Raw genomic sequence first — 26,914 nt, 5'->3', positions numbered from 1 at the left:
TTCCCCCGGATAAGCTGGAGGAGGTGGCTGGGGAGAGGGAGGTCTGGGCCTCTTTGCTTAGGCTGCTGCCCCCGCGACCCGGCCCCGGACAAAGCGGATGAAGATGGATGGATGGATGGATGGATGGATGGATGGACAAAAAAAACAAAACACTCCCACAAATACTCTTCGCCTCTTTAAATGTCATTATATTCTTGAATACCGGAAATGGCCATTTAATTGAGGGGCAACACTCACAGGCCTTCAACAACATACAGCATAAAAGTGCGGTGAAAAAAATCAGTTAAAAAAGATAATTGAAAAACAAACATGCAAGTGTTAATGTACCTTAGCTGGGGTGTCTTTTTCTGCAAAATACATCTGCAGGTCCCAGTTGATGAACTTACTCTGGCCCAAACGAATCACCTCCACGCTGTAGACAAAGCACAAAAACTTTTATTTGGTGTACTGTTGAACACACACAAATCTGAAAGTGAGCACAAAACGCATTAATATAATTGTTTTCACTTAATTTTGTCTGGCTTTATGTACCTGACATAGAGCGAAATGGGCACCATGGTGTTGAGAACGATGATGTATCCCCAGAAGCTAAGGAAGCCTCTGTAGCCGGGGGTCTGATCTTTGCCATCGAACAGATACCAGGCCTTGGTGCCGATAGCCTCATACCAGTATGTGTGACCAATAGCCAAACCCGCGGACACCAGGATGAGCAGTGCAAAGATCTATGGTGAGGAGTAACAGAGAGACACCAAATAGCTGTTGAGAAGACTTCATATACTACTTGTATGGCTTGACTTACTTATTGCAAATGTATTGTTTAAGTGTCAGTGCAAGAAATCGGGGGGGGGGAGACCTCAAAACATATTCAGAAAAAGCAAACATCATCAATAGCATATTTGCATCACTTAAACAGAAACCTTCAGGAAGATTGGGCCTACACATTCAGTCATACAGGCCAACATTTACCTCAGTCTGTGGCGAGGAGGTGCATCAGATAATAGATATGAAAATATACACTGTGTGTTAAAATGGTGATTAAAGCTTACTGTGTAAACCATGTAGTTCATCAGTTCATCAATTTTGGTCCTCTTGAACCTCGTCTTGCCACCATTTTTCATGATTTTGGTATCACCTCCTACAACAACAAGTCAGTAAAATACGTTCATTATTTTAACCTTTACAATCAAATTAACCAAACTTTTGAAATACCAATGTTTTAAGAAGAGGAACTGCCAAACTACAACACAAGAAAGTACAATCTGGTATTGAGTTAGAAACAAAAACCAATAACACACATTTATATTTTACATTTGTATTTAATTATTTATATACTTTTTAAACAAACAACAACAACAACAAACACACACCTGCAAAGATGACCAGCCCATGACACCAGTCAGTGTTTCTTATCTTGCAACCTCGGAGCAGCATGTTGTCCAGTTCCAAAGGGTAGCGCTCCCTGTCCCACAGCATCATCCCCGTAAACTTGTCAAGACGGTTGTTTGGCTCCTCGCACTCGATCAGGGCTACGGGACAGAAAAAAAGGCGTTGGTTCAGAGAAATAAAATAAGAAATAGCTTGTTTCTGTAAGCATGATTCAAACTGAATGAGTGTGTTGTGGTGATCCAGTTCTTACCATTGAAGTCAGCGAGCTGATGATCCTCCTGAAGTCTTTCATCAGTCACTCGAAGTCCCATCCTAAACTTGAGGTTGGTTTCGCTGCAACGGGAAAACAATATATACACAAAGACCTGAGAACTGATTCCAACCCCGTCTGGGAGAATGATTAAAAACAAAGAAAAATCCCCAGATCATTTCTTTGTTTTTGCAATAAATAAATAAATAAATAAATAAATGATTATGATCTTGTTTGTATCACTTTCTATTTCATTTCATTTCTATTCCCATTCACTGTAAACACGTTCTATTGGAGGATCTAACTGCACCACATATACAAGTATCTGTTTGATTTAAAGGTGTTCCCTCTTAAAAGCAGAACGCGTTCACACACCAGAGCAAAGACTGTTTGGTTCTTAGAAAAGGCTTTTCAAATTTGCTCTTCTCTTCTCAGTTAGTAATTTGTTGACTGAACACTTGGGAAAAAGACTGATTAAATAGAAATTCCTCAAACACAGTACTCTACTCCAACAGTCCATTGCATCGTTTGTACAGTTTAACCTAATATATGGTGATAGCACAGTACATGGCGTTTTCCCCCTCTTTCTTACCCGTCGAGTTCAGCTGTTTCAACATAACACAGGCTGTTTGGGTTGGAGCTGGACAACAGCAGGAGGTCAGCCTACAGAGTGAAAAATATATATATAAAATATCTGAAAATATAAACATTTGAGTTTTCAAATTGATAAAGCACTCAGAGGATTCAAGGCACACATCTGCGATTTCTTAAGACTTTCGCTTTTGCTCAAAACTAAATGATCAATCAGCTAATATTTTAAGTTCTGGATTATGCAATGCTGTATCATTTTATTCAGCTCATTTCTTTATACCTAGCAGATGTGGATACATTTTAATCCAAATACATTTGATGAGTGGAGTGCCTCCAGGATCGATCAGCAGTCCCTTTTAAGTAAAGTATAAAGAAAATGACTATACACTGAAGATTATATTTTTGTAAACTTTTATGTAGATGACACATTAGTTTATGTAACAGTGAACCTCATAATGGCCTCAGCATGTCCCTCTAAAGTCCATTTGCCATCTTTGAGTTTTCTTCTGTACCTTTTCTCTCCTGTTAAATATATATAAAAATGGATGCAGCTGTTTGATGTTACCCATTAGTTTGTGAAATCTCTAGTTAAAACTGAGCACTGAATTTACTACATCATGAAAGTGACTGAAACCACACACATATCCTGGATAATGCTTTCTGATTCTAACGAAGACTATTATTTTAAAGATTACATCAATTTAGTGAGGTTATTGGTCTTCACGTAATAATATTTCATCTTAAAGTCCCATAGCGCTAAAAAAGTTGAAATTCAGTTCACATCGTAATAGGGATTTTTGAAGGAAATAAATTAAGTGTGTGCTCATTATGTGAGCTTGTTATGGCTGATTTAAATTAAAACTAATGCAACCTTGTAGGAAAAACCTCCACTTTGGGTGAATTATCATACCGGAATAAAGTCATTTTTCTTGAGACGAACCACATCTCCAACCTGGATTTCCCTCCACTTGGCCTCTTGAAACCTGAAGCAAAGAGAAAAGCAAAAAAAAAGGGAAATGGGTTTTGTTTTGTTTTTTTAAATTGATTAAAAAATACTTTTTTAATAAGCAGCTTTCTTCCAACCTGCCATTTAGTAGAACCTCAGACTTCCTGTTGTTGATCTCGTTGTCCATCCTGTGGCGTGCCTGAAGGAAAAAGACATAAGAACATGAAGAATAAAACAATCAAAAACTATGCAGAGTAGCTGTAGGAGCATCCAGTCAACTTGAACAGTTTCCTCGTTCTTCTACAAAGGAAACTGAAAATATATCGCTAGTTTTTTTTTTGAACTGATTAAAACAATGCTGCATGTTGTTTTGCCAAGATGAACAATGAGAGTAAGCAAGTTTGCACCTGAGGGCCAAGTCGAGAAGACAATGACAGAAGAATTAACCTCGCATGTCTTCCAAAGACCAAATCTTACCAGATCGTCCACCAGATCTTTGATAGCGGTGATTCCAAGCACGATGACCAGGGGAATCAGAGTAGTATACCAGGGCAGAGTAGAAATCTCTGGAATAATCTGAACAAACAAGACATTTGGTGGCACTCACTGATCCCCATTCTTTGCAAAACTGCCAGTCATAGAACAGATAATGCATAGAAGTAATATTTATACCTGTAGGATGAGCAGAGCCAGGAAGTAGACATTGGCTACTCTCCTAAACTGCTCATACAGATTCAGGGGCAGAAAGGTCAAGAAATTGTACTTGTACGTCTTAATGGCATTTCCCTGCAGAGAAAAGAAACAAAACAACAATTTGCTTTCTTCTCTATTCCAAAAAAACGAGTCATTTTAAACACAGGAGCTTATTTTGGCAGCTTATTTAAAAACAACTTGATTTCAATTCTACTACAAAAGTAAATTCAGACTAGGCTTGAAGACTACATGTTTATGATAAAGCAAGAGTTATAAAATTCTCGATTCTGGTTAGAAAGACAAAGATGCTCTGCAGAAAGTAGGGTTGAGAAATTGTAAACTTATCATGCTGTCAGTACTGAGCTGATGCTGTGTTTCATTTACAGATAACCATCTAAACTCTGCTTATTACATCTGGTTTCCACTGAGCAAGACACTGAAGCTCTGCCACTGTGGGAGAGCTCAGAGTTTGATTTCACAGAGGGCAGACTCTCTTCTTACTGGTGCTGAATGATAAGAGCTGGCTCAGGGCAGATTCCCCCAGCTGGTGTCCAATGAGGTGATGGACATTGTTCTATCTGAGGCTATGCTTCCATTCTGTATCTGTGTTATGTTGAACCTTCACATAAATATCAAAGCAAACAGAAGCAGTTGGCTAAAGGTTCTAGTCTGGAACAGCGGATTGCTTTTTAGACTAAGACCTGCAGGTGAAGCAGGTTTTTTTTGTTTTTGTTTTAATAAAAATTCATTTTCTGTTGCAAAATGTCATGGGAGAAAATGGGAAAGGTTTCCAAAATTGTCTTATTCAAGCTAGTGATCTCAGTCATCATCAATATGAAGAAAAAAAAAAAAAAAGTATTTCTTCAGGAATGTCCAGTTCTTTGAGAAACTACATACTATTAACCACTTTTATAGCAATTAACAGTAAGAAACGCACTGACGTTTTGGCATCTTGCTAATCTGAAGCATTCAGGTTTTTATTCACGCCATAACACAATCTTGTCTCGCAGCCACAGGACTTGGGCATTATAAGTCAACCATAAACTCCTCTTCATACCAAAGTATTATAGAGCTACATAAGAACCGATCCATTTAAGATTTTACCATGCCCACACACATCAATGAACTCTACAAGCTACTAAATCATGGTGCATACTTGTGTTTTGCTTTTTTTGTTTTTTAATTTACAGGACTGCACCTGTTTTTATTAAGACGTCAAGCTTTGGCGTCTGTTTACTACATGCATTAAATGTGAACTTTTTCAGAATATACTTGTACTTCTTTAGATTAACACACAAAAAAATATGGCGTCATCAACAGGTTATTATGCAGTGGTATTGATGTAATTTATTTATAATGTAATTTATGACACTTTAGCACCACCGGGCAACGCTATGTGGCTTCAATTATATAGTAGAGAAGGCAGCATATCCATTTTGGGCAGCTAATACCAAAACAGATCCACAGAACTACAGAAGAGCTACGAGTATTTTTAAACATCTCCTGGCATCAGGATCTACCGTATCTGACTGTGTTTGCTGGTGAAAGAAAGGCCGCCCCAGCAGGGTGATCAGGTTTCAACCTTGACAAAGGCCAGTGACACGAAGCATAAAAATCTCTTCCGTGTTAACCGGCTGTCAGAAGGATAAACCACACAGCCAGCAACAACTACTTTAAATGGTTTTCCACATGAAGGCAGACAAATTTAACAAATGAACTGTGTGATGAACAAAAGCTGTACATAAATCAAAGAACAAGATTTTCTCATTTGACTTCAGTGTAGCACGTCCAACCCTCATCGAGTTACATCCACCTCATCCCATTATTCATCTACAGTTCCATTCATAACTGAACAGCGTACAAAATAAAAACGTCATATTTTATAAAACACCCTCTCAGTGGGATGCCTGATGGAAAATACACACCTGCCCTGGTATTTGTTTAGGGTGTGCCATGTTCAGCTCTATATGCTGAAGGTTTGGTTTACACCACAACCAACAGTCAATCTGCAGATAAGTACATTAAATGGCCTGCTGACGTAATGTCTAAACTTACAGAGTATTTGCTCTTCTTTATACACAGAAAGACTTTTTTCTTAAACTCTGGCAGCTGGTGATAGGGTCGGTCATTGGCTTTCACTTTCCAGGTGACGTCTGCGAAACAAGAAGAAAAAAGAAAAAAAGACTGTGTTTTAAAAATATACCTAATGTTGATGAAGTAAACTATAGAATAAATAACATGTCTGTTACTTATATACTCTAGAAAGTTAGGCTAAAACACAGACTGTATGTGAAAGATGGATGTAATCAACATAACTTCACCCACCAGTTAAATTAAAAACAAGAAGAAAAAAAAAAACAAAAAAAAAAACAGAACAACTCAATTTTCCAAAGTAAAAATCAAACAAACAAGAAACTAGAAATGTCTTGATGCATATGCTCAATCATCCAGGTAAGTAAATCCAAAAAGATTGATTCTGTTCATCTGGACGTAGCGTTTTGTGGGAGAAACATTTCGTCACTCATCAAAGTGACTTCTTCAGTCTCAGCTGACTGCAGGTTTCCCCAATCCTATAAACAGGACATTGCACAGTGACTGAAACCAGCCAACTGAATGAACAATGGTCTGGGAGGTCAGTTCCTTGATCATAAATATGCAAACTGTCATAACCATTGATCAACAACCACTGATTAATGGCCACTAGTACCATTCACAGAGAGTTCGGGGATGGCTGCAATCACAGCATTGTAAGATGGTGACAGATGTACCCTTAGGCCCCCTACTTGATTCAGAGATGGTCTTTCCCTTTTCACGTAAATGGCCTCCTTGAGTCTGCGCTCAAACCAGCGTTCCTCCCTGTCCAGGATGTGTACATCCTCATCCTTGAAAGAGTGTCCACTGGCCTGTAGGTGTGAATAGACTGCAGAGTCCTGGCCTGATGAGGTGGCTCTTCTGTGTTGTGTCATCCGCTTCACCAGAGGTTGTTTGATTTCCTTGATATATAAATCCTGGCAATCCTCCTGGCACTTCACAGCGTACACTATGTTACTCTGTTTGTGTCGGGGACCCGATCCTTGGGGTGGACCAATTTTTGGCGCAGCGTGTTTTGGGGTTTAAAAGCTACAGAGACCCGGTGTTTAGAAAAAATGCGTCTCAACTGCTCCAATGCTCCTGACACATATGGGATCATTACAGGTTTTCACTTAGGCAGCGGTTGTCCTTCTCTCCTGGATTGGTTGGAGCTTTCTTTAGGCACCTTCCCAGCTTTGACAAAAGTCCAGCTGGGATAACCACATTTAGGGCCTTCTTGATGTGCTGTTCTTCTGCTTCCCTGGCCGCTGTCTCTCTGTCAGTGGGGATGGTATTCGCTCTGTGTTGTAGCGTCCTGATGACACTCAGTTTATGCTCCAGTGGATAATGAGAGTCAACCCCTTAAATACTGATCTGTGTGTGTAGGCTTACAGTAAACATCAGCTTATCAATGGTCATAACAATTTGCATATTAATAATCAAGGAACTGACCTTACAGCCCACTGTTCATTCAGTGGTGCTAGTTTCCGTCATTGTGCAAATGTACTGTTTATAAGGTTGGGGAAAACTGCAGTCAGCTGAGGCTGAAGAAGTCACTTGGATGAATAACGAAAGGTTTCTCCCACTAAAAACGCTACGTCCAGATGAACAGAACCAACCTTCTCAGAAGAAACTAGAAAGTCCCCAAAAGTGGGTCACAGTATGATGTGATGCTAGGACATTTAACCACACATCAACCAGTATTATTTGCCTTATAGTGACATTAGTTATGCACATGTTAATAACACTTAAAAATCCACTGAGAATTTAAGGAGGCTCAAACATATTTGTCATTCACCTCAAATTAATCTCATGTCCATTAAAATCTGATCAATACTTTGGGAGAAATAGAAATTGTTATGAAACAGGAAAACTGCTGTAAAATGACACATTCATCCCCTGAATCAGAATCAGAAGGAGGAGGGAAAAAAAAAAAGGATCAGCGCACGTCTTGAATAACTCACCAGTGGGTCTTGTCTCCACTTGGGGTTGCGGTGCTCTTTCTGGTGCCTCTTCTTCCCCTTCAGAGCTTTCCTCTTCCAATTCGTCATCCGTCTCATCGTCACTGTATGGCATGACCTCATCATCAGGCCCCAGGGAGCTCCGGGTGTCGACACGTCGTCGACTCATCTTGGCGGGTCAGTTATCTCTGAGAAAGGAAAAAAATATGAAGAGATCAGTAGGTTCAATAATAATTTTACAGATTGTTTCACAGTGGAGTCTTCAGACCGTTTCTGAGAAGTTCTGCAACTTTTTAAAAACAATCAATCCAACAGCTACGTTGTGCAACGACTGCAATGATGCACCAGGTGCCTTTTTTTCAGACCTGCTTACAAAAAAAAAAAAAATTAATGAATACATAAATGAATAGATGGAGTCAGCAGATCAGTTTAATCCAGACAAAACTAATATATGAATGATCTGTAGTGTGATTTCCTGAATAAAGGTTTATACTAAGGATGCATCAGACACTAGATATGACTTAGATGATAATACCAATGCTAAAAGCTAACCTGCTCAGGATGTGGGGCCTCTTACATATGTTAGTATCAAGATTTTCTTTAAGACAATGTAAACTCACAATCTCCAAAAACTTAAACTGACAGTTTTCCTTAGGGCTAGTTCCACATAAGCCCTCAGATTCAGCATATTTTATTTGTACAATAATTAGACAATTTGTTCTGGCCTCAGTTTTCAGACCCACACGTTGCATCCATCATTTATATACAGTTCATGAAGTCGTGATTTGCATTTTTCTTTTTAATTCCAAGTCTGTTTCATTAATGAGGAAGATGATGCAAACACTATAATGCATCATACAAAGTAGTACAGTTAAAATCAATGGGGCCTTCAGATTTCCATAATGTACACAGTAAACTGTAAATAAATGCATTGACTATAATGAAAACAATCTAAATAAATTTAAAACATTAATATTTCAATAAATAAAAGAAAAAAAAATTGGTCAGGTTGACAAGGATTAATGGTTCCACAGGCCTCAGTTTCTCAGACGAAGAACTGAAAGTAAGAACACTGCAGGGGGGAAAAGAAGGGGAAAAAAGCTGTGACAGCAGTCACAAGTCTAACAGGTTTACAGATGCCACACACTGACTTAAGAATATGAAAAGAGCAGGAATGCAGCTGAAGCAGGAAATGCAGATCTGCCTCCAGCTGACTGATCAACTCTAAAAGTTTTCACGGCCGGAAAACTGACCGCCCACGTGTAGTATCATTATAGCCATTAATACTCAGTAATCAGTCACAAGAAGGGAGCTGTACTTCTGTTTTTCTCCCTACTTTGACTGACAAATGCCATGAGCAAAACGATGCAGTGTGATGACGTGGGATCCGTGTCGAAGTGATCGTGTCCATGTGAGGAATGCAATCACTCCCTCCTTGTCATCACCACCTCTCATTAAGGATGAGCTTTTTATAGCCTATTTGCGACGACTGGAACAGCAGGACAAACCTCCAACAGCAGTTTTCAGAGTTTAAAACAAAGTCTTGTGTTTGAAAAGTTTATCTGAAGGGGAGGTGTGGTTCTGTGACATTTAATAAAGCAAACCTTGTTGGTCTTGCCGCTGCACTGAATGGCACGACACAGATAATAACCTATGTGCTTCTGTGCGGTTCAGTTACTCAGTGGAACACAGATTATTTATCGACTGCTAACAATAGTTCCTCACAAAAGAAACGTTTCTGTCTTCTTGTTTCCGTCGTGTTCCCTAAAAACTACCGTGTCCACCTGTTTTTGGAAATTACAGAGGTCTTAAAGCACATCTTCAGAAATGAACCAAGCCGAGTGCAATTTACAGGATGGAAATATACAGGATTTGGTTTTCTCTGTTGATATTGTATTTTAACTGTTGTACAGTGCTTTGAGACTTATGTCTGAAAAGAGTTGTATAAATAAACTTTACTTTCTAACAAAACATTTTTCCAGTTTACTTAAACCTGGCATAGTTTTCATTTTTTTCTAATGTGACTATTTCTTTTGCCAGCTTTGCACTCTCCACCACAAAGAAGAGAATCGGGGAAACATCCAGTCTCACAAAACAGCACGAGGCACAAGATCCACTTCAAAATATAGTTTGCCCTGATGAGGTAGCAACCTGAAATCCTCGCCAATAGTTAAAATGTGCAATTTTAGACCAGAAACATATTTACAGCCTGGTACAAAATGTTGTTGATCTCTGTAGCGACTTAGTGACAGCTGTACACTGGTGACAAAACAAACAAACAAACAAACAAACAAACAAACAAACAAACAAACAAACCACACACTCATCCATTTATTATTATTATTACTATTATGTTAAAGTTTAAAGTTATGTATTTTAAGGGGAATAGCTGCCACCTGTCTTCATGCTACACCAGTCTCTGACCTCAACTGTGTTTTGTGTCTTTTGGAACATTTGTGATAGAGTTATATGACAATAATGACTTTATTTGTGTAATTAATCCCATTTACCTTTGGGTGACTGAAATTCTAATATTGGATGGTATGTTAATTAGCACTTATTAGCAAGTAACTAATCAACCAAGAAATTAACCAAGCTTTATAGCTTATTTTCTTTGTCAGCTAATTCTAGAAAGCACAAATTCAGGGTTTAAATATCCAAAAGATGAAAATTTATTTTCATAATATCAATGTGTGTCCATCTTTTGTAGACAGATTAAAGGTGGATGTAGCTACAATGATGTCCTCCACTGGTTTCTGAAGCCTCGAGATGAGCGTTTCCATTGTTACAATCTTGTGTGGGGGGAAAAACTGGATGTGACAAAGAAAGGTGCTCATGGGCTCACAACTTGTAATTGATAAGTTGTTACCCAATAAGCTTGTGATTTCATGCCACAAATAAATTTTTAAACATTGTGTCTAACACCTTGTTTCAGTATATATCCGGCAATAGAGGCAATATGCATGACGCCATAGTTCATTTTAAATAAACTAGAGGGTTATAACTATAACATACATGACTGTTTTTTTTTTAAAATAAAATAAAATTGTTTGGTCTTACCTCAGCTTTGATAGATAATGTAATGAATTGGCCATTTTATCTCCCTCTGACATCTGACTGACTAACAGTTCCTGATTAAAAGGCGCCAAGCTCAGATTGGCACGCTCAATCAGCTTAATGTTTAATGTTGTTAAAGAGTCTTTTAGCACAGCTGATAAGGTTGATTAATTTGGTTTCCAAAAACCAAACATAAGCACTGAACAATGTCAGGAGACACAGAAATGTACCAAACAGAGCTTAGCAGGCCACTCGAGGCAATTATAGTGCAGTCAGCATCCTGTTCTTCGTCTTCATATTAATGAACACTTTTTCCACTTTGGATTTAAACATCGGTCTATCTGTATGCAAGCGCTCTTCCCAAAAAGAGGTTTACGTCAAATTAAAACTGCACAATGAATAAATCAGTGGCAGCTAAATTTCAAGCAACTCATTCAGATTCAAAGCTTTGGTCACACTTGGAGCTTTTGCTAATATTGTTTTTTTACAAAACAGGTGTACTTAATGACACGTCAACACGTCTGCCATGTAACAGGCCCATCTGACAGCTGACATTGCCGGCTTGGACCAGCTTTTCTTGTGTTCCTATTATGAATGTGAGCCACACAAAGAAATTCCTTTCCACTTGTTGGGCAAGAAAATCGAGTTTTAAAGCCTTCTTAAGTCATAAAGGAAAAATATTTTAGTCATTGAGTCTTCAGTCTACACAACCATGGTTTCAAAGGTTTCTAAACCAGACGACATGTTACGTCTCAGTGCATTTATCACCTTTATCGCCACAATCAGTGTTCATGTAACAGCGTTTTTGCAGGAAATGTTCCATGGCTTGTAACTGATTGCCCAATTCTATGTTCTGCCAGCTTACATTTACTATTTATTACCAGCTCGGTGTCAACATTTAATTAAATATTAATCATGCTTTCCTTGCCAGAGCCTCTGTAAAGGCTATTTATTTATTAATTGGTAAGCACAGAAGTCTTCTCACAGACCAGGAACACAGCTCGGCACGCTTTGTGCATACATGTTTAAGCCACGCCCTCCTCACAGCCTGTAGTGTGTTCCCATGCGTCGTGTTCGTCAACAGTATTTCACAACTTTAATTAACAGTTGCAGCAAAATTTCCACCAATGACTTGTTGGCACACATGAATTTCATGTCTGACCCACAAAAAACAGGGATGAACATATTTAACACACAACGAACACACAATATACTGTACATGTATTCACTGCCGCTGAATAAAGCCGTTTTGCTTAAAAGGTTTTATGTCCCATCAAAGATAAAGCAGAGCCATAGAAAGGGAAAGAAGAAAAATGGGGCAGTAAGAGTATGTCTTCAGACTCTTGCTGTGATTATACTGATAATAATACACTCAACAAAAACAGCAGGAAACTGCTCAAACAGACTGAACAAACAAGGTAATATTCAGATTGCTCCTAAAAGTTTTCATTCAGCTAGAGATTTCTAGAAGAAGTTCATTTCTATTCAAGCTCTCCATTTACAGTGGGTGTTTTGGCTGAATGGGCCTTGTTTGAACATACAAGTCCAAACACGAAAACATGGGAACACAGAGATTTGATGACGGGAGGGGCGGGAGAGGAAGAGGGGGATCGAGTGTGTAGAGTAAAAACTTGCTGCTCTGACCTCACTTGGCATTTCCACCATCTCTCAGCAAAAACGCCACCTTTAAAAGTCAAATTATTCTAAACAACAGTCCGTCTAACCAGAAAAACTTTCATCACCCAGTCAAACAACACCACGCCAAAGGAACACACAATGCCAAATAATGCTCTGCGTCACTCCTGCATTCACGGATATATCCTTTAAGACACCTGTCATCACTGCAGGTATGCATGCCATCAAAACAACTTCTTCCAAGCGAGTTGGCTTCATAAATACACAAGTCTAAAAGTTCTGTTAAGTTACAGTTTTGCAGCTGCTTTAATAAAAAGGAAATTACTGGGAAATTTGTCAGGATATCCAGACCAAGACTTCCTGATGTGTCCATGCGAAGTACAAAGACAGCTGATGGTTACAAGAATGCACTCCAGTAAATGCAGCCGTCTCCAACAACTCCGTGTATGGTTGTAAGAAATAAACAGGGTCTTTATTTCAGTGTGACCAGCTGTGAAGACACGCTAAAGAGCAACACACCATGTCCACCTAAGCAATCCACTTAACATAAAAACAGCTCTGGACCAACGGAGTGGAGCTTTAGCCTTGCTTAAAGTCAGATGCATCAGTGTCAACATGCCCACAATATTAACTCACTCTTCATGTTTAAAGTGAAAAATCCACAGTGTTGTTTCAGAAAAAGCAAAAAAATACAACCAAAGAAGGCTCAATGATCCGTGGACTAATATTCAGTCAATTAACAAGGGGAGAACATGATATAGAATTCATTCAAACAAATGCAAAATAGATGTGTCTAAGAAAATATATCTGGTACGGGAACTATACTTTTGCTGAAAAGAAGTCTCTGCAGCGCATAGTGAGGACAGCAGAGAGGATCACTGGAGGCCTCTCCCACCCGTCTCCCAACTCTACAACACACATCATCCGACGTGCGAACAGTGTAGTGAAGGACACTTTCCACCCCTCAGATGCACCGTTCTCCCTCCTTCCATCTAGCAGACGGTTTTGCAACATCAAAACCATAATGACCAGACACTGCAAGAGCCTCCCCCCCACCCCCCCAAGCAGTCAGAGCCCTCAACTCCCTACCACCAAACAACTGATATACACAAACGCCTTACAATACTCACCAAAAGACTCAAAAACAATAAAAACTTCCACAAATTCACTACAAACTGGACCTGAGAACAACATGCTTATTTGCACACTCAGTGTGAAGTAGTCAGACTCGAACGTCAAGGAAGGTGGTAGGGAAGCAGACTATGCAGACATTTTAGGTTTCCAAGGTGAGCAATTTATTTACAGTGAACTTAATTTAATGTAACTTAACAAAACTTCCCCCAAATCAATTCAATTAACAAAACTCAACATAACATGGATCTGGTGACACAGCTCACCTCTCCTCTCTCCTGCATCTGGTAGAGACTGGCTTTAAATAGGGCCATCAATTTCCCTCCAATTGCCCAGCCAGTACCACTCACTCAACTGAGGGATCTAAAACTCTACACAGATTATCTAAAAACACAAAACCTCTACACACTTCTAATATGCACATTTACACAACTAAATGGCTGTATTAACGAAAGGAAAAACATTCAACAAATCACTTTAAACCTTAACACAAACAAAATGAAGTATCTCTATGGACAAAGAAACCCCTCCACTTGGTTTGACCTGCTGGTGTCATATGTGACATCATCAGGACTTTAAAATGAGGAAATGCCAGGCGGGCGTTTCCCACACCTGACCCTTATGACGACTGAAAAGACAAACAAAGTAAGTATGAACAAATGACTTAATCTGTAACATAATAAAGTATGAAGAAACATAACTTAGTATTTGTCTTAATTTGCAGAATGTTTGATTTGCCGGCAACAAAATGCTTACACAAACAAACCCGGGATAGTGAGTGAAGCAATGTTACTTGACAAATAGCAAATCATAGCAAATACATAGAAACAGAATAACGTGTACAATGTGCGCAAAAAAAAAAAAAAAAAAGTAAACACATGTGGGACAAATGGAGAGAATTAAGAGAATTACAACTGCTCCTCCACTTTGTCACACTCAGTCACACGGTTACTGAACACATCTACATAATACTATATTTGCACATTTTGGACCTTACACATGCCTTCGTCCTGTCTTGTCTACAATATCCTGACCATAACTTGAACCTGCTATTCAATACCTACTGCACAATCCACTTTGTATTGTCTCTGTCCCATCTTTGTTTATTGTACAGTTAGTATTGTATAGTTATTATTATAGTATTGTATACTTAGTAATAGTACTTTTTAATCTTTATTATAAAGATAACGATAACAAATAATCATTATTATTTATTTGTAATTCCTAGTTTTCCATCTCTTGGAGATACATCTTTTATATTCTTATAAATACACCATGTAGGGCTTGGGGTGAAACAGCATTTCAGTACAGTGGAACCCCGACTTACGAATACCCCATTTAACGAAAAATTCAAGTTATGAAGGCACTTAACGGCAATATTTCTGCCCGTGTTACGGCAAAATGCCCGTGTAACAAAATCTGCTGGCTCTGATTGGCTGAGTCCAGAAGGCCCACAATGCCTTCCGAATCATGTGACAACCCCCTTGGCTTTCGTACTTGTGCTTCGCTGTTCCATTTGAACAACGTATTGTTGTTGCAGTTAGCAATTAGCCTATAGCCTATCGTTCACTCAAAAGGAGCGATGGGTGCTTCTACTTATGAAAATTTTTCACTTACGAAAGACCCTCGGGAACGAATTACTTTCGTAAGTCAGGGTTCCACTGTACGTTGTATACTGTGTATATTGTTGTACTGACAAAGTTCTTGAATGTTGAATCTTGAAAGAAGCATTGAATCATATGAAAATTATGTGGTTTTACAAAGCTGCAAATGAGCCGTTTATCAGGAAGTTTCCACTTCTTTTTAGTTTCCTCTCCTTATTAGCCATTCATGATTTTTGCATCAAAATTACTATAAATATGCCATTACTGCACTGAACTGGATGATGCTGAGAAATTTCCCAAGCATCTGAGAAAAATGCTTGTTTGGCCACGATGAGTCTGATGTTTAGCATTGCATCATGAGCTCCAGCTTCACACGGCTCTAAATGAGTCATTTGAGACCCTTCCTTTTCAACTTTTAAATGTTTATGGTGGTAATGAGACACACTCTTACCGTAGTTCAGGAAATAGTTTCCCTTATCATTATTTTACCAACATGTCTCATATCTGTTGATTTTAAAGGCTGGCAGGGCTTTTGTCTCACACCACAGACTGCACTTTATAATCCAGTTAACATGACACAGTTGAAATGTAGAAACCTGCCCTGTCAGAAACAGTATCAATGAATACTACTCTTTGGGTTTGAAAAAATGAAAGAAAAAAGGTTTGAGTTGAAATATAATGGTAACAACTTTTTTTTAATGCTTAATTTTCTTGTCTCAACAACCACCATGCTGCAGAGGGGATCGTGCTTTTTGATGACCCTTTCCTTGTGTCATGACTCTGAGATGGCTGTTCAAATCTTATGTTTACAATGAACAGCCAGTAACGGGGGAAGATAAAAAACAAAACAAAAGGGCACTTTGGGCTGTGCCAAAGACATGAAATAAAGACTGTGAATCATACAAAACTATTCTAGAACAGTGCAGTCGTTAAAATAAAGAGCTAGGTCCCCTTTAACTTCTGGAACTAGACCAGTGAAGTTAAATGTCTTTTCCTGTGGCTGATATCTTCAATCTGTTGTCAATATTAAATGTTAATATATTTTCAAGTTCTTTAGGAGGTATAAATAAATATATCAGACACTACTGTGAAATAACGAAGAAGCGGAACCTCATCAACTTGACCTAAAAAGCTGGTTTTATCACCTGGGAAGTCAACTGAGGATGAAAGCAGCCTCATTAACAAACAAATTCATCAGTTTTCTTTCCCGAGAGCTCAGCGGTTCCTGCACAGGTCTCCCTGATAACAGATAACGACCAAAGTGAGGCTTAGAGGCAGCCACGCTCTTCAGGATCGCTCTTCAGAAAACAGGTTTTGCTATCTGGTACAGGATATCCCTATGGCAACCAGGGGGAGCAGGAAGGGGTGGGGGGGATTCACAGAGTGGGACAGAATAGAGCATACCTAACTGACGACACTGAAACCTGAGGAGGGAGGAGGTACAGCGCTCCGTGAGACTGCTCAGGTGAGCCTTCAGACAAGTCAAACAAGAAGCACAAGACTGCGGATCTGTAGATAATGACCCTTAAATATCAAATTTGCATTTGGCCTAATATTTAGTCTATGTCTTCTCTAAGATCTGCGCAGAAAGCCATCCAAAAAAAGTCAATTAAAAGATACAGAAATGAAAATGTAATCATAAAATAAATGACTTTGGGTGCCAGTTTGCATTAAACTCAAAGTTAGTCCCTTATTGATATAATGCTGTACCAAATATAATATTTACAGTTTGCAGCATTGCGGGAAGACCTCACTGGAAATAGTTATGCAGTGTGTGAAGTTTGAAGGCTGAAAGGCAGCTTTTGTTTTTAGTAAACAGTGTCTTCACATCAGGGTACATGAACAGGATCGAAGTGCACTTTTGTATGTGTGAAAAATGTGTTAAAGTCATGTGACTGCATGTTTGTTTAGGTGAAAAACAAGTTTGAAGAGCAAAACAAAAATAAAAACAAAAAACAAACCACACACAGGCATGTATTACAATATGAGCTCACCAGATGGTTGCCTGAGTTAAACTCTGCTAGTGTAGCACACCACATCCACTGTATTGTGGGTAATGTAGGCCACAGGTTTCAGAAATGAAAAATACAAACCAGAGACGACTACTTCTCTAAATGTCCATCATTAATCTGAGGATATTGTGAAATATAAACACAACAGCAGGAACTCAAACAGCAGTCATCCACTACCAGCTCCAGTATTTGTGTTTCAGTTATTAGAAAAGAAAATAATCTGATAAGAAATTTCACTTGGCCCATTTCTACTTGGTTCATATCCAGAAGAACACAATTACAATAAGACTGAGGTTTATTTATGTTTTCTCAGTTATTTCCAAAGCCTAAAAGAGAACAGCACCGTTTTGGACTTTACAGCAGGAAAGCTGGCTTCCATTATGAAGATTAGTGCTGTTAAAGGTGTCTGACATTTAAAAGTATGAAAAAAAATTGTAAATAGCATTAAGTCACTGATCATTCCAGTTTTCAAGAAAAACGCATTTTTCTTACTGCTGTGCTTAAAACTCAAAACCATCTCTACATTTAGAGAAGTTTTTTTAAAATCATGAAATATTTAAAATACTGCTGCTGACCTACAGAAAGCTCACACGAAATATACTGTACTGGTCTTAACAAGGTTGCAAATAGAGCTTCAACATGCAACAAGAAGAAATGGTAGTGAGACAAAACATTTCTTTGAGCATGCAATTTATTGAAAACAACGCTTAAACTGAAACAGGTTGTTTTATAGCTGATCAAAAGTTTAGGACCACACCTCCAAAAAACCTGTAACCACCCCCAAAACAGAAATCAAAGTAGCTCCACCGTTATTGATGATCACTTCATTGCAGGATGCTTCAATGAAGTGAAGCAAGCACTTCCATGAGGTGAGTGGGAACATTTCTCAAATTGGTGAAGAGCATCTCCTGTCTGGAACTGTTGTCCATTTTTGTAAACTTCCCTTGCCATCCATCCCCAAAGCTTCTCAATTGGATTTAGATCAGGAAAACACACAGGATGATCCAAAAGATTGATGTTATTCTCCTGGATATAGTCCCTTGTTCTGTGTACTGTCTCGTTGTCCTGTTGAAAACCCCAGTCGTTACCACACAGATGAGGGCCATCAGTCATGAGGAATGCTCTCTGCAACATCTGGACATAGCCAGCAGCCGTTTGACGCCCCTGCATTGTTCCACTGAAGGAAAAAGCATCCCAGACCATTATAGTACCCACGCACTGTACATCTCAGGTGGGATCTGCTTGTCATGGCAGTGATGTTAGAAACCATCAGGACCATCAGGGTTACATTTTTTCCTCTCTGAGAATAAAACTTTCTTCCATCTTTCATTGTCCCATGTTTGGTGCACTCTTGCAAAGTCTAAATGATCGGTTCTGTGGCGTTCAAGGAGACGAGGCCTTTGTAGACGTTTTTTGTTTTTGAAGCCCTTCAGTCTCCGATGCCGTCTGATGGTTATGGGGCTGCAGTCTGCACCAGTAACTGCCTTAATTTGGGTCGAGGATCATCCAGTGTCTTGATGGACAGCCAGTTGGATCCTCTGGCTCAGTGCTAGTGAAATTTTTTGGGGTCTTCCACTTAACTTTTTTGTTCCATAACCCTCAGGATCATTTAAGAAGTCCCAAATGACTTTCTTATTGCGTCCCACCTCAGCAGGGATTGTGCGCTGCGAGAGACCCTGCTTATGCAGTTCAACAATAACACCACATTCAAAAAGGGAAAGTTTTTTTGCCTTTGCCATCAGTACGTCATGACAGTGTGACTATCTGACAGAAAATGACAATGAATCCACATTTTTGCACAGATTTGGCCTTTTAAAGGGATGTGGTCCTAAACTATTGATCAGCTGTAAAACAGACTGTTTCGGTTTAAGCGTTGTTTTCAATAAATTGCATGCTCAAAAAATGTTTTGTCTCACTACCATTTCTTCTTGTTGCATGTTGAGGCTCTACTTGGAACCTTGTTAAGATCCAACCAAGCAAAATATGATTTTTTTTTTGCCATTTTTCAAGTGGTCTAAAACTTTTGATCGGGACTGTAGATAAGGAGAATACACTCCAATGCTGAAAAACTGCTCATTAAATGAAAAACATATTTAAGAAGAGAGGCATTTTTTGTTCTAAACAATTAGCAATAACTGTCAAACTAACAGGTTTGACTTTCAAATTTAGATGTTGAGAAGAAACATTTTGTATGTGAATTTGGGCATTTTGAAAAGGTTTGTTCTTAGTTTTTGTTTGTTTATATTTTTAAATACACATAATTGGTTGTAAGAAAATGAGATTTTACAAGTCTGTGGTACTGCTGAGCCGTAATCCACAAAACCAAATCCCTTGTTCCTTGAATTATAACCTAAACCTGACTTAACGCTTATGGAAGTCATTTCTGATTTTCCTGCTAACAGAGTCAAAAAAGGGGGAAGAAAACAAAACCGATTTGGTTGACCTCATTTAAAAACCTGAAAGATATTTGTGTCTGTGGAACTTTGAGGACAGAATAGATGCGATTGGTCGCATTAACACAGAGTCGGGTTTCTGCAGCACCTGAGGGGAATCCGTGTGAGCTGATGTCTGTAATACCCAAAAAAAAAAAAAAAAAACCCAACCTGAACAATGGCTGCCTGTTCTCTGCAGAGTCGGTGTTAAATTCCAGTACAAAGCTAAACTATTCACCATATTCCTGCTTCCTTAACATCTTCTTTAATACTCAGTTCTTTTCAGTCAGCAGAGTCCATCTCTGTATTTTAATGTGAAACAACTGAGACTGGGGGAAAAAAAAGGTTGTTTTTCAAAAATCAGTTTGATTCATTTGAGGAACATTTGTAAACTGTAATGTGTGGTCGCCTCAGCTCAACGGGAGAATATTATTCCTGCTTTTGTGTCATGACGTTTAGATGACTGTAGATTGTATTGTGATGACACAGACGAGTGTTTAAACAGGCTGTTGAGAATTTTTAGTGAATTGTTACTCACTCATTTTTAAAACAGTTGTTTATCTGTTTGTCTTATTGTATCTCTGTATTGGCTATAATGACACTTATTATCTAATTAAGTAAAAAGCATTTAATAAATAAACTTATGTTTACATTATGAAATATATATTTTAACTCATTTACAGATACGTGCTTCCATATGTGTGTATGCTATAGCCAAATTTAACAGGTAAATGATTAAAGAAAGACTAATCTATAAAAGTTTGTTTGGTTTTTAAAACAGTTGTTTAAAACAAGCGGCTGATTCAGCCGACGTGACGGGCTGAGGAAAGTGGTTCCAAAGTTTAGGCGCTATGACCTCAAAGCATCATCATCATCACGTTTGGATTTAAATTAAGAACACTTTAAAGACCTTAATCCTTTAATTAGAATAAGATCTGAGGAGTTCTCATATTTAAGCCACACAGGTTTATGCCATCACTGTTTCATATAGGAATTTGGTTGCTCAACAGTTTGTCCTCCATCACACTTTCTTTTTCACAATGCTCTTAATGTTTACATGAGTGGCTGAGTAAATATGCACATTAAATAAATAAAATAGATTTAAAAAATAGGGGTTTTAAAAAAGGGTAAAAGGTAGCACAGATTATGAAAATTCTGTACTTTGAGAAATGTTTCATGTTTTGCCAACATGCTGGCAAAGTCCTCACCATCTGTACTCTTGAAAGGTGTCGTCTCTCTACACTCTTTTTTTTTTTTGTTCCCACTCACATTAATGACCCGAGTATATTTTTTCGCCTCCAAGAAACTGATACGTTTTCTATGTTGCCCCATGTCTACTTCTTTTCAATAAAACAACCAGCGTCTTAGTGTCCCCATTTGAGATGTCGTTTTCGTACAACTTCTCTATTAAAGATAAAAGATGTAAGATGATTTGGAAAAACATTTTTCTGTTTGCATTTAGATAGCTTGCAAAAGTCTTTTGGGGAAAGTGAATTCTCTGTCTATATAAAATAGAAGAACTGCGTGGCCCTGGGGCAAACCACTGTACCGCTAGGACTTTAACGTTTCTGTGGATTAAGATGAAGCTCTAAGACCGTGGCAGGAATCACAATAACTGGCTTTCCCCCCCTTTTTAAAACAACAAACACGCATCGACTTCATATCCTATGCAGTCAAATTCTATTTGACTCCTAGTTTGCATCTGTTTGCCTTTCCTCACATGTGAGCAGTGACTGAAACCTCAAGATGGCTCAAGGTTTGATTAAGAAAGATTCTGAACAGAAGTGGTTTTGGTTGGAGTGACCTATAGGGAGGCCTCAAGGCCAACAAAGACACCCACACTCAGTTTACATTCTTAAATCGGGGGCTCTTGGTAAGTAATTTTAAGGATTTTAAAGAGTCTGGGGCAGAGGGCCACAAAGGAAAAATAAAACCATCAAACCAATAATTTATTAAAAAGCTTCCACAAAGCCGCTTTAGCAAAACAGGTGAACTGGCAGAGACGTTGCTACATTCCCCTCTGGGCACAGTGAGTATGTCAGGGCAAGTGGTCACAAAAGTCTGCAAGAGAACTAAACGGAGCCTGTAATGACCTTGTTAAGAGTTTTACACTTTCCAATTCATTTACTCATTTATTTAAATTCAGTTTAGTCTCTGATGATTTCCAGAGTTTTGCTGGTTTGGTTTTAGTTTTTAAGTTTCTGAAAGTGAATGAAAATGAAAAACTGTGTACATTCATTTTTGTGTGTCTTCTAAAAACGGGTGGTATTGATTAGGGGCAAACCTTAAGAAGTTCAGAACAGGTACAAATAACACACTGAACTCACATCCCAAGTCTCAATAAACATCTGTATTAAAGGATGGCCATCTCTGGGCTACAGGCCACACTTTTAAAACCCTGGTGCTCACTTTAAATTACCCCCATATAGCAAAACTATTGAAGCTGGGCCATTGCATCTCTCGGGGGAAATACAGTTTAAGGACCAGGTGTATTTGGATATGCAAATAACTCAGAGCTTAATGAAGGAATTAAGCGAGATTAATGAACCGTACTCCTTACTTTATATGCCAATTTAAAACATTATTTCCCTAATTATCAGTTCAAGAAGCAAATAAGCGATTAGTAATTACCCTAAATATTAATTAAAATACCTAAAGATGGACTCAGTGTTCAAATAGGTGTTGGAGGGGAGAGAAAAAGTTGATAGATTCACTTTCATGGTGACAAGAAGACAGATGTGAGCCTTCCTGTTATCCTATGTGTTCCTATTATTCCTGTTTCATTGTCATAATGTTTGTGAAAGTTCTTTAGCAGATATTTGCGGATAACTCAGTAGCAAACATCGGATTTATTAAGTACGCTGGCACAAAACACTTCCCGGTGTCGTCACGTTGTTAAATCTGACGCTTATCTCAAACATTAGCCATGGAAGCATTTCTTAAGCTTAGACATGGATGGTACTGGGGGGGAGAAAGTATGATAACCTAATAAAAGAAGAAGGGCAAAAAATTAAATGAAACGAATGAAAATCTGTGATATTATTGAATAAAGCACTAATTTAAGAACAGACTCCTAAACCATGGATAAAAGCAGATAGACAGTCGTGACAGCACGAACAGAAAGCTTCAGATGGAGTAAGTGAAACCTGTCCGATCGTCCATATGGAAAATTTGAAGAAAAATTTAAAACAGCCTTCGTGAAGCCTTGACCTCACATCACTCTTCTGTCCATTTGCCTCTCAAGTCACGATTCAAATTCTCTGTCTGTGCTTTCAAGGTCAGGCATTTCCATAAGAAGTACAAATATTTCCCTAATCAAAGAGACTCCAACTTGCTGCGTCTGCTGAGGAAAAACTTCCTTGCATGTTTATGGAAAAAACATCCAGGCTGGCTGGGATGGGTGTACCCACCAGCCGCCATTGTGTTCACAAATACAACAGTAGCCACAATTGAGGGTGTCCAGGCTTGAATCACAGTGTTTTAACTGCAGACAAGACACGTTTATATAGTAGCCATATGTAAAGGGCTCCACTTTTTTACTATCAAATGTTAGACCGTGAGAAGTTTGCAGCATGGAGAGGTTACGCAAGTTATAAAGAAGGAAATGGGGTGGCTTCAACACAACTAAAATTTATATGAAGGCCTAGAAGGGACACAGGGATAATAATAATAAGTATTATTATTAATTCATTGTTTGAATAAATAACCTTCAAGTCATTCAAAAGTCACATTCCAAAATTAAACAATGTGTCCTCTGCACACTAAAAACGCTGGGTTGTTACATCTAACCACACGTGGGACTGAGCCTGTTGAGCCACTGTCAGTTATATGTATATGTAGCTCAGATGCCAGTTTAGTGAGCGTAGTGCCAGCCCTCGTCACAGCTGATGTGCATCTATCCAAAGCCTTGGGTTTTATAATCACACAATGCATCTGTATAGCTGGGCTTTAGTTTTGTGCTTGTCTAGATTAACCTTGCATGGGCTCGGTCCAGTTAAGTGACGTCATTGATTGTTGACCATGTAGATACAAATACAATAAAAATAAGAACAATAGTGTAAACAGGTAAACAAAGAAAAGAGATACAGAGTTGCCCACAACACCAGGATGAAGTATAAATGTACTCAGTCCACTTGGTAATCCCTCTTTCATTTTATAATCTACATTCTTCAGAGTAAACACATGCTGAAAACCCAGATTTTAAAATCAGTTTTTAATACAGCCGTAAAATGAGGATGTGATGTTTAAGTTAAGTGCTTAATTTTTCTGTCTTCTGTGACAGCCAAATTCTGGAATTCACCTCAGTCAAGTTTCATTATTCTTATGGATTTTAATCAGAATTCCCAAACTTGAGCAAAAGCAAAAGATTTCATTGGAAGCACATAAAAAGATATTTTTGTAAAATGCAATACACTGGGTTTTTTGTTTTGGACACATCTGTTCAATACACATGTCCATTTACCTCAGACACTGAACGAACACAGAAACACGAGGAATGGAAAACGTATGATAATTTTCGCAGCTGTGATTTGCCTTAGTCATTCTGGTATTTATTGTGGAACACAGCCACTTTTACCAGCCCTCCAAGTTTGTCTGGGTATCACAAATGTAACATGAATACAATTTGATACCACATTGAAATACCATAATAAAGACATGTCGCCCATCCAAACACAATCCAGACTGTATTTGGTCCTAATTGCAGCTACTTTTGGCGACCCACAGCTCAGGTAAGGCGCTGGTATGTGTTGTATGGCAGAGGTGTGGCCCAAATGTCAGGACCTTTGTCCCATACAATGTGGGCTTGTGGCAAAGCTGAGACTGCACCACTCAAACCTCATTAAAAGTGTTAGTGAAGACCAAATGTGGGCCAGAGAAAAGCACGGACGTGAGCCACAGCAGGCAGAATAATCCACAGCAAGCTTCAAATTTATCTGATTTCAACCAGGAAGAAGAATGTGATTGTGACGAGACAGGTGATGCCCATGTTTTCATGCCCATGGGGCTTAATTTTATTTATTTGTTTATTTTAAATCTAGGGAACACATTAAGGTATATAAAAATATAGAAGTACTGAATATATCCCAACCCCACTCAGATTCCAGAGAGATTCACTTGAGAGCAACTGGATCCTGTTAGGGAAATTCCTCCTAATGGATCATCATGTTATGATCATTTTTGAAGTTGTAAATTGCTGAATGATACTGACTTGAGAGTTTCTAACGTGTAGCCTTCCTTCACAGGAAACAAAAGAAACGTAAAAGTAATTGTTACTACCCAGAAATTTGGAAACAATTCAGACATCATTCAAACAGAACCAGCAGCTTTTTAAAATCATTTTTGTAAGTAGTCTAAAGCAGTGTTTCCGCTAAAATATGCAGTAGAGATTTTAAAGTTAACCTCTTCTTGGACATGACAAAAAGACCCTTATTTCAAAACATTCGCGATCATTGAGGAGTTTCCAGTGGGAAACTTTAACCGACAACAGAGGAAAGGTGATCCGCCCAGGGGAAACTCTGGTTTATGCCCAATCTTTAACACTTACAAACCTCACAAACAGCAAAGTACTCAAAGCAACGCTTATACGTCTATATTTTAGCTCGACTTACTCGTTTCCTCGTCAGAATAGTATTAAAAAGGTGAATCCTGCTCTCAGTCGGTGTCCGGAGCGCTCTGTCACCGCACCATGTTGTCAGCTTCTTCCTGATTGTGCAGTCTCAGGCAGCGGCTCCCCGCCCTTCTTCTCCCGCTGCCTCACCTGGTTTAGTCCACACAAACCTGCCGGACCGGTCTCGCCTCCTGTCCCGAAAATAACAACTGGAAACGACGCGTTTAGGGGGCAGGCTGCAGCTGCGGAAGTGGGCGCGGAGGTGTTCTGGTCACGTGACGGACAGGTAAAGGCGTCTAATTGAATTTCTAATTAGATCATGTGGTGGCTCAAAGGGCGATGCTACCTGCCTGGATATATGATGAAACGTGTCGGGGGTTTTATCGCCTTTACGGGGTCTTATCGGGGTCTTTGTAGTGGGGAAAAGTGGGGCAGACCACTGGTGCTGTGCACAGTGGTGGTAAATCCAATACCGATGCCAATGTTTTTTTACCTTTATCATTTGTGTGATGAATGTTTGTCAAGTTGCAAATTCTGAACACATTTTAATAACCACTAAATCACAGGGAGTTTTACTTCCCACAATAACTACACAACAAAACACAACTTTCAACTTTTAATGCAAGGTGGGGTTTTTTTGAAAACCTGTAATGTAAACGTACCTGCCACATTTACATTTACAAAGAGGACTAATGTTGTGTTATTTAAATGTGCTGCACGCTATAAATTAAACAGACACGACAGTCAAGACAAAAATAGGTAAAAAACGACGTATCAGTCCTATCACACTGGTATCAATCTTATACCAATACCAGCATTGGCATCGATGTCCTGATCCGCTTACTTCTAAAGACTATCCAGAACCCTAATGAGAGGTGGGGCCTTAGCAAGCCTGCAATGGCCCATATCAAAATGAGTCAGCACTACAGCATGACACACATGGCCCTTCATTTTAGAAACAGCAGCAGGTCCCTCTTCAAATGATCTGATGACAGGGAAGCTCATATAGTAGCAGCTTAAAGTCAGTCCAAGCAGTCATGTATCAAAGCAGGTCCAACATTCTACTTTAATGTTAGACAAATGAGGTAAGCCAGCATTGTGAGCAAGCAGGTGTGCTTCAGTCCGATGAAACCTAGCTTGCCACAATCATTGCTTCTCAATCAAATATTTGTTGGCAGTTTATATTTACATGACGATACCCAAACTTATTATAGTTCATTACAATTACAATTAAAATTTGATGTGAAACAAACAACCAAAATAAAATGTCCTTTTAAAAGAAATGTCCTTAGTTTTAGTATTTTCAGTATTTTTTAGTTGTCAAAGCCTGATGAGGTTCTTCAGTGAAAACTGATGTCTGTGGTTTTATTGTGAGTTTAGACAATAAATTGAGTCTGAGTTTCCTAAATCTTGAGCCTTTTACATGTTCTCTATACCATAATACAGGGAGTGCAGAATTATTAGGCAAGTTGTATTTTTGAGGAATAATTTTATTATTGAACAACAACCATGTTCTCAATGAACCCAAAAAACTCATT

The 26,914-nt window shown here is 38.7% G+C and overlaps 1 protein-coding gene across 1 annotated transcript in view; it reads right to left on the bottom strand.

Annotated features, from left to right (window-relative positions):
- atp8b1 (ATPase phospholipid transporting 8B1) overlaps positions 1-25,677 on the bottom strand; it is a 36,144-nt gene extending 10,467 nt beyond the window's left edge. Inside the window, exons 1-13 of the mRNA XM_005725648.2 lie at positions 25,378-25,677; positions 7,901-8,085; positions 5,922-6,019; positions 3,846-3,959; positions 3,651-3,749; positions 3,311-3,372; positions 3,138-3,210; positions 2,229-2,299; positions 1,637-1,719; positions 1,368-1,526; positions 1,047-1,135; positions 532-722; positions 328-412 (exon numbers count right to left, since the gene is read on the bottom strand). Of these exons, the coding sequence (XP_005725705.1) occupies positions 328-412; positions 532-722; positions 1,047-1,135; positions 1,368-1,526; positions 1,637-1,719; positions 2,229-2,299; positions 3,138-3,210; positions 3,311-3,372; positions 3,651-3,749; positions 3,846-3,959; positions 5,922-6,019; positions 7,901-8,066 (1,290 nt within the window). The 5' untranslated portion in view covers positions 8,067-8,085; positions 25,378-25,677. The remainder of the gene's footprint in view (positions 1-327; positions 413-531; positions 723-1,046; positions 1,136-1,367; positions 1,527-1,636; positions 1,720-2,228; positions 2,300-3,137; positions 3,211-3,310; positions 3,373-3,650; positions 3,750-3,845; positions 3,960-5,921; positions 6,020-7,900; positions 8,086-25,377) is intronic.
- Between the last annotated feature and the right edge of the window lie 1,237 nt (positions 25,678-26,914).

Source organism: Pundamilia nyererei, unplaced genomic scaffold (genome assembly GCF_000239375.1).
Source record: "Pundamilia nyererei isolate P.nyererei 1_Seehausen unplaced genomic scaffold, PunNye1.0 scaffold00016, whole genome shotgun sequence".
Lineage (NCBI taxonomy): Eukaryota > Metazoa > Chordata > Actinopteri > Cichliformes > Cichlidae > Pundamilia > Pundamilia nyererei.
Note: the sequence above shows the minus strand (reverse complement) of the source record. Positions and strands in the feature narration are given on the sequence as shown.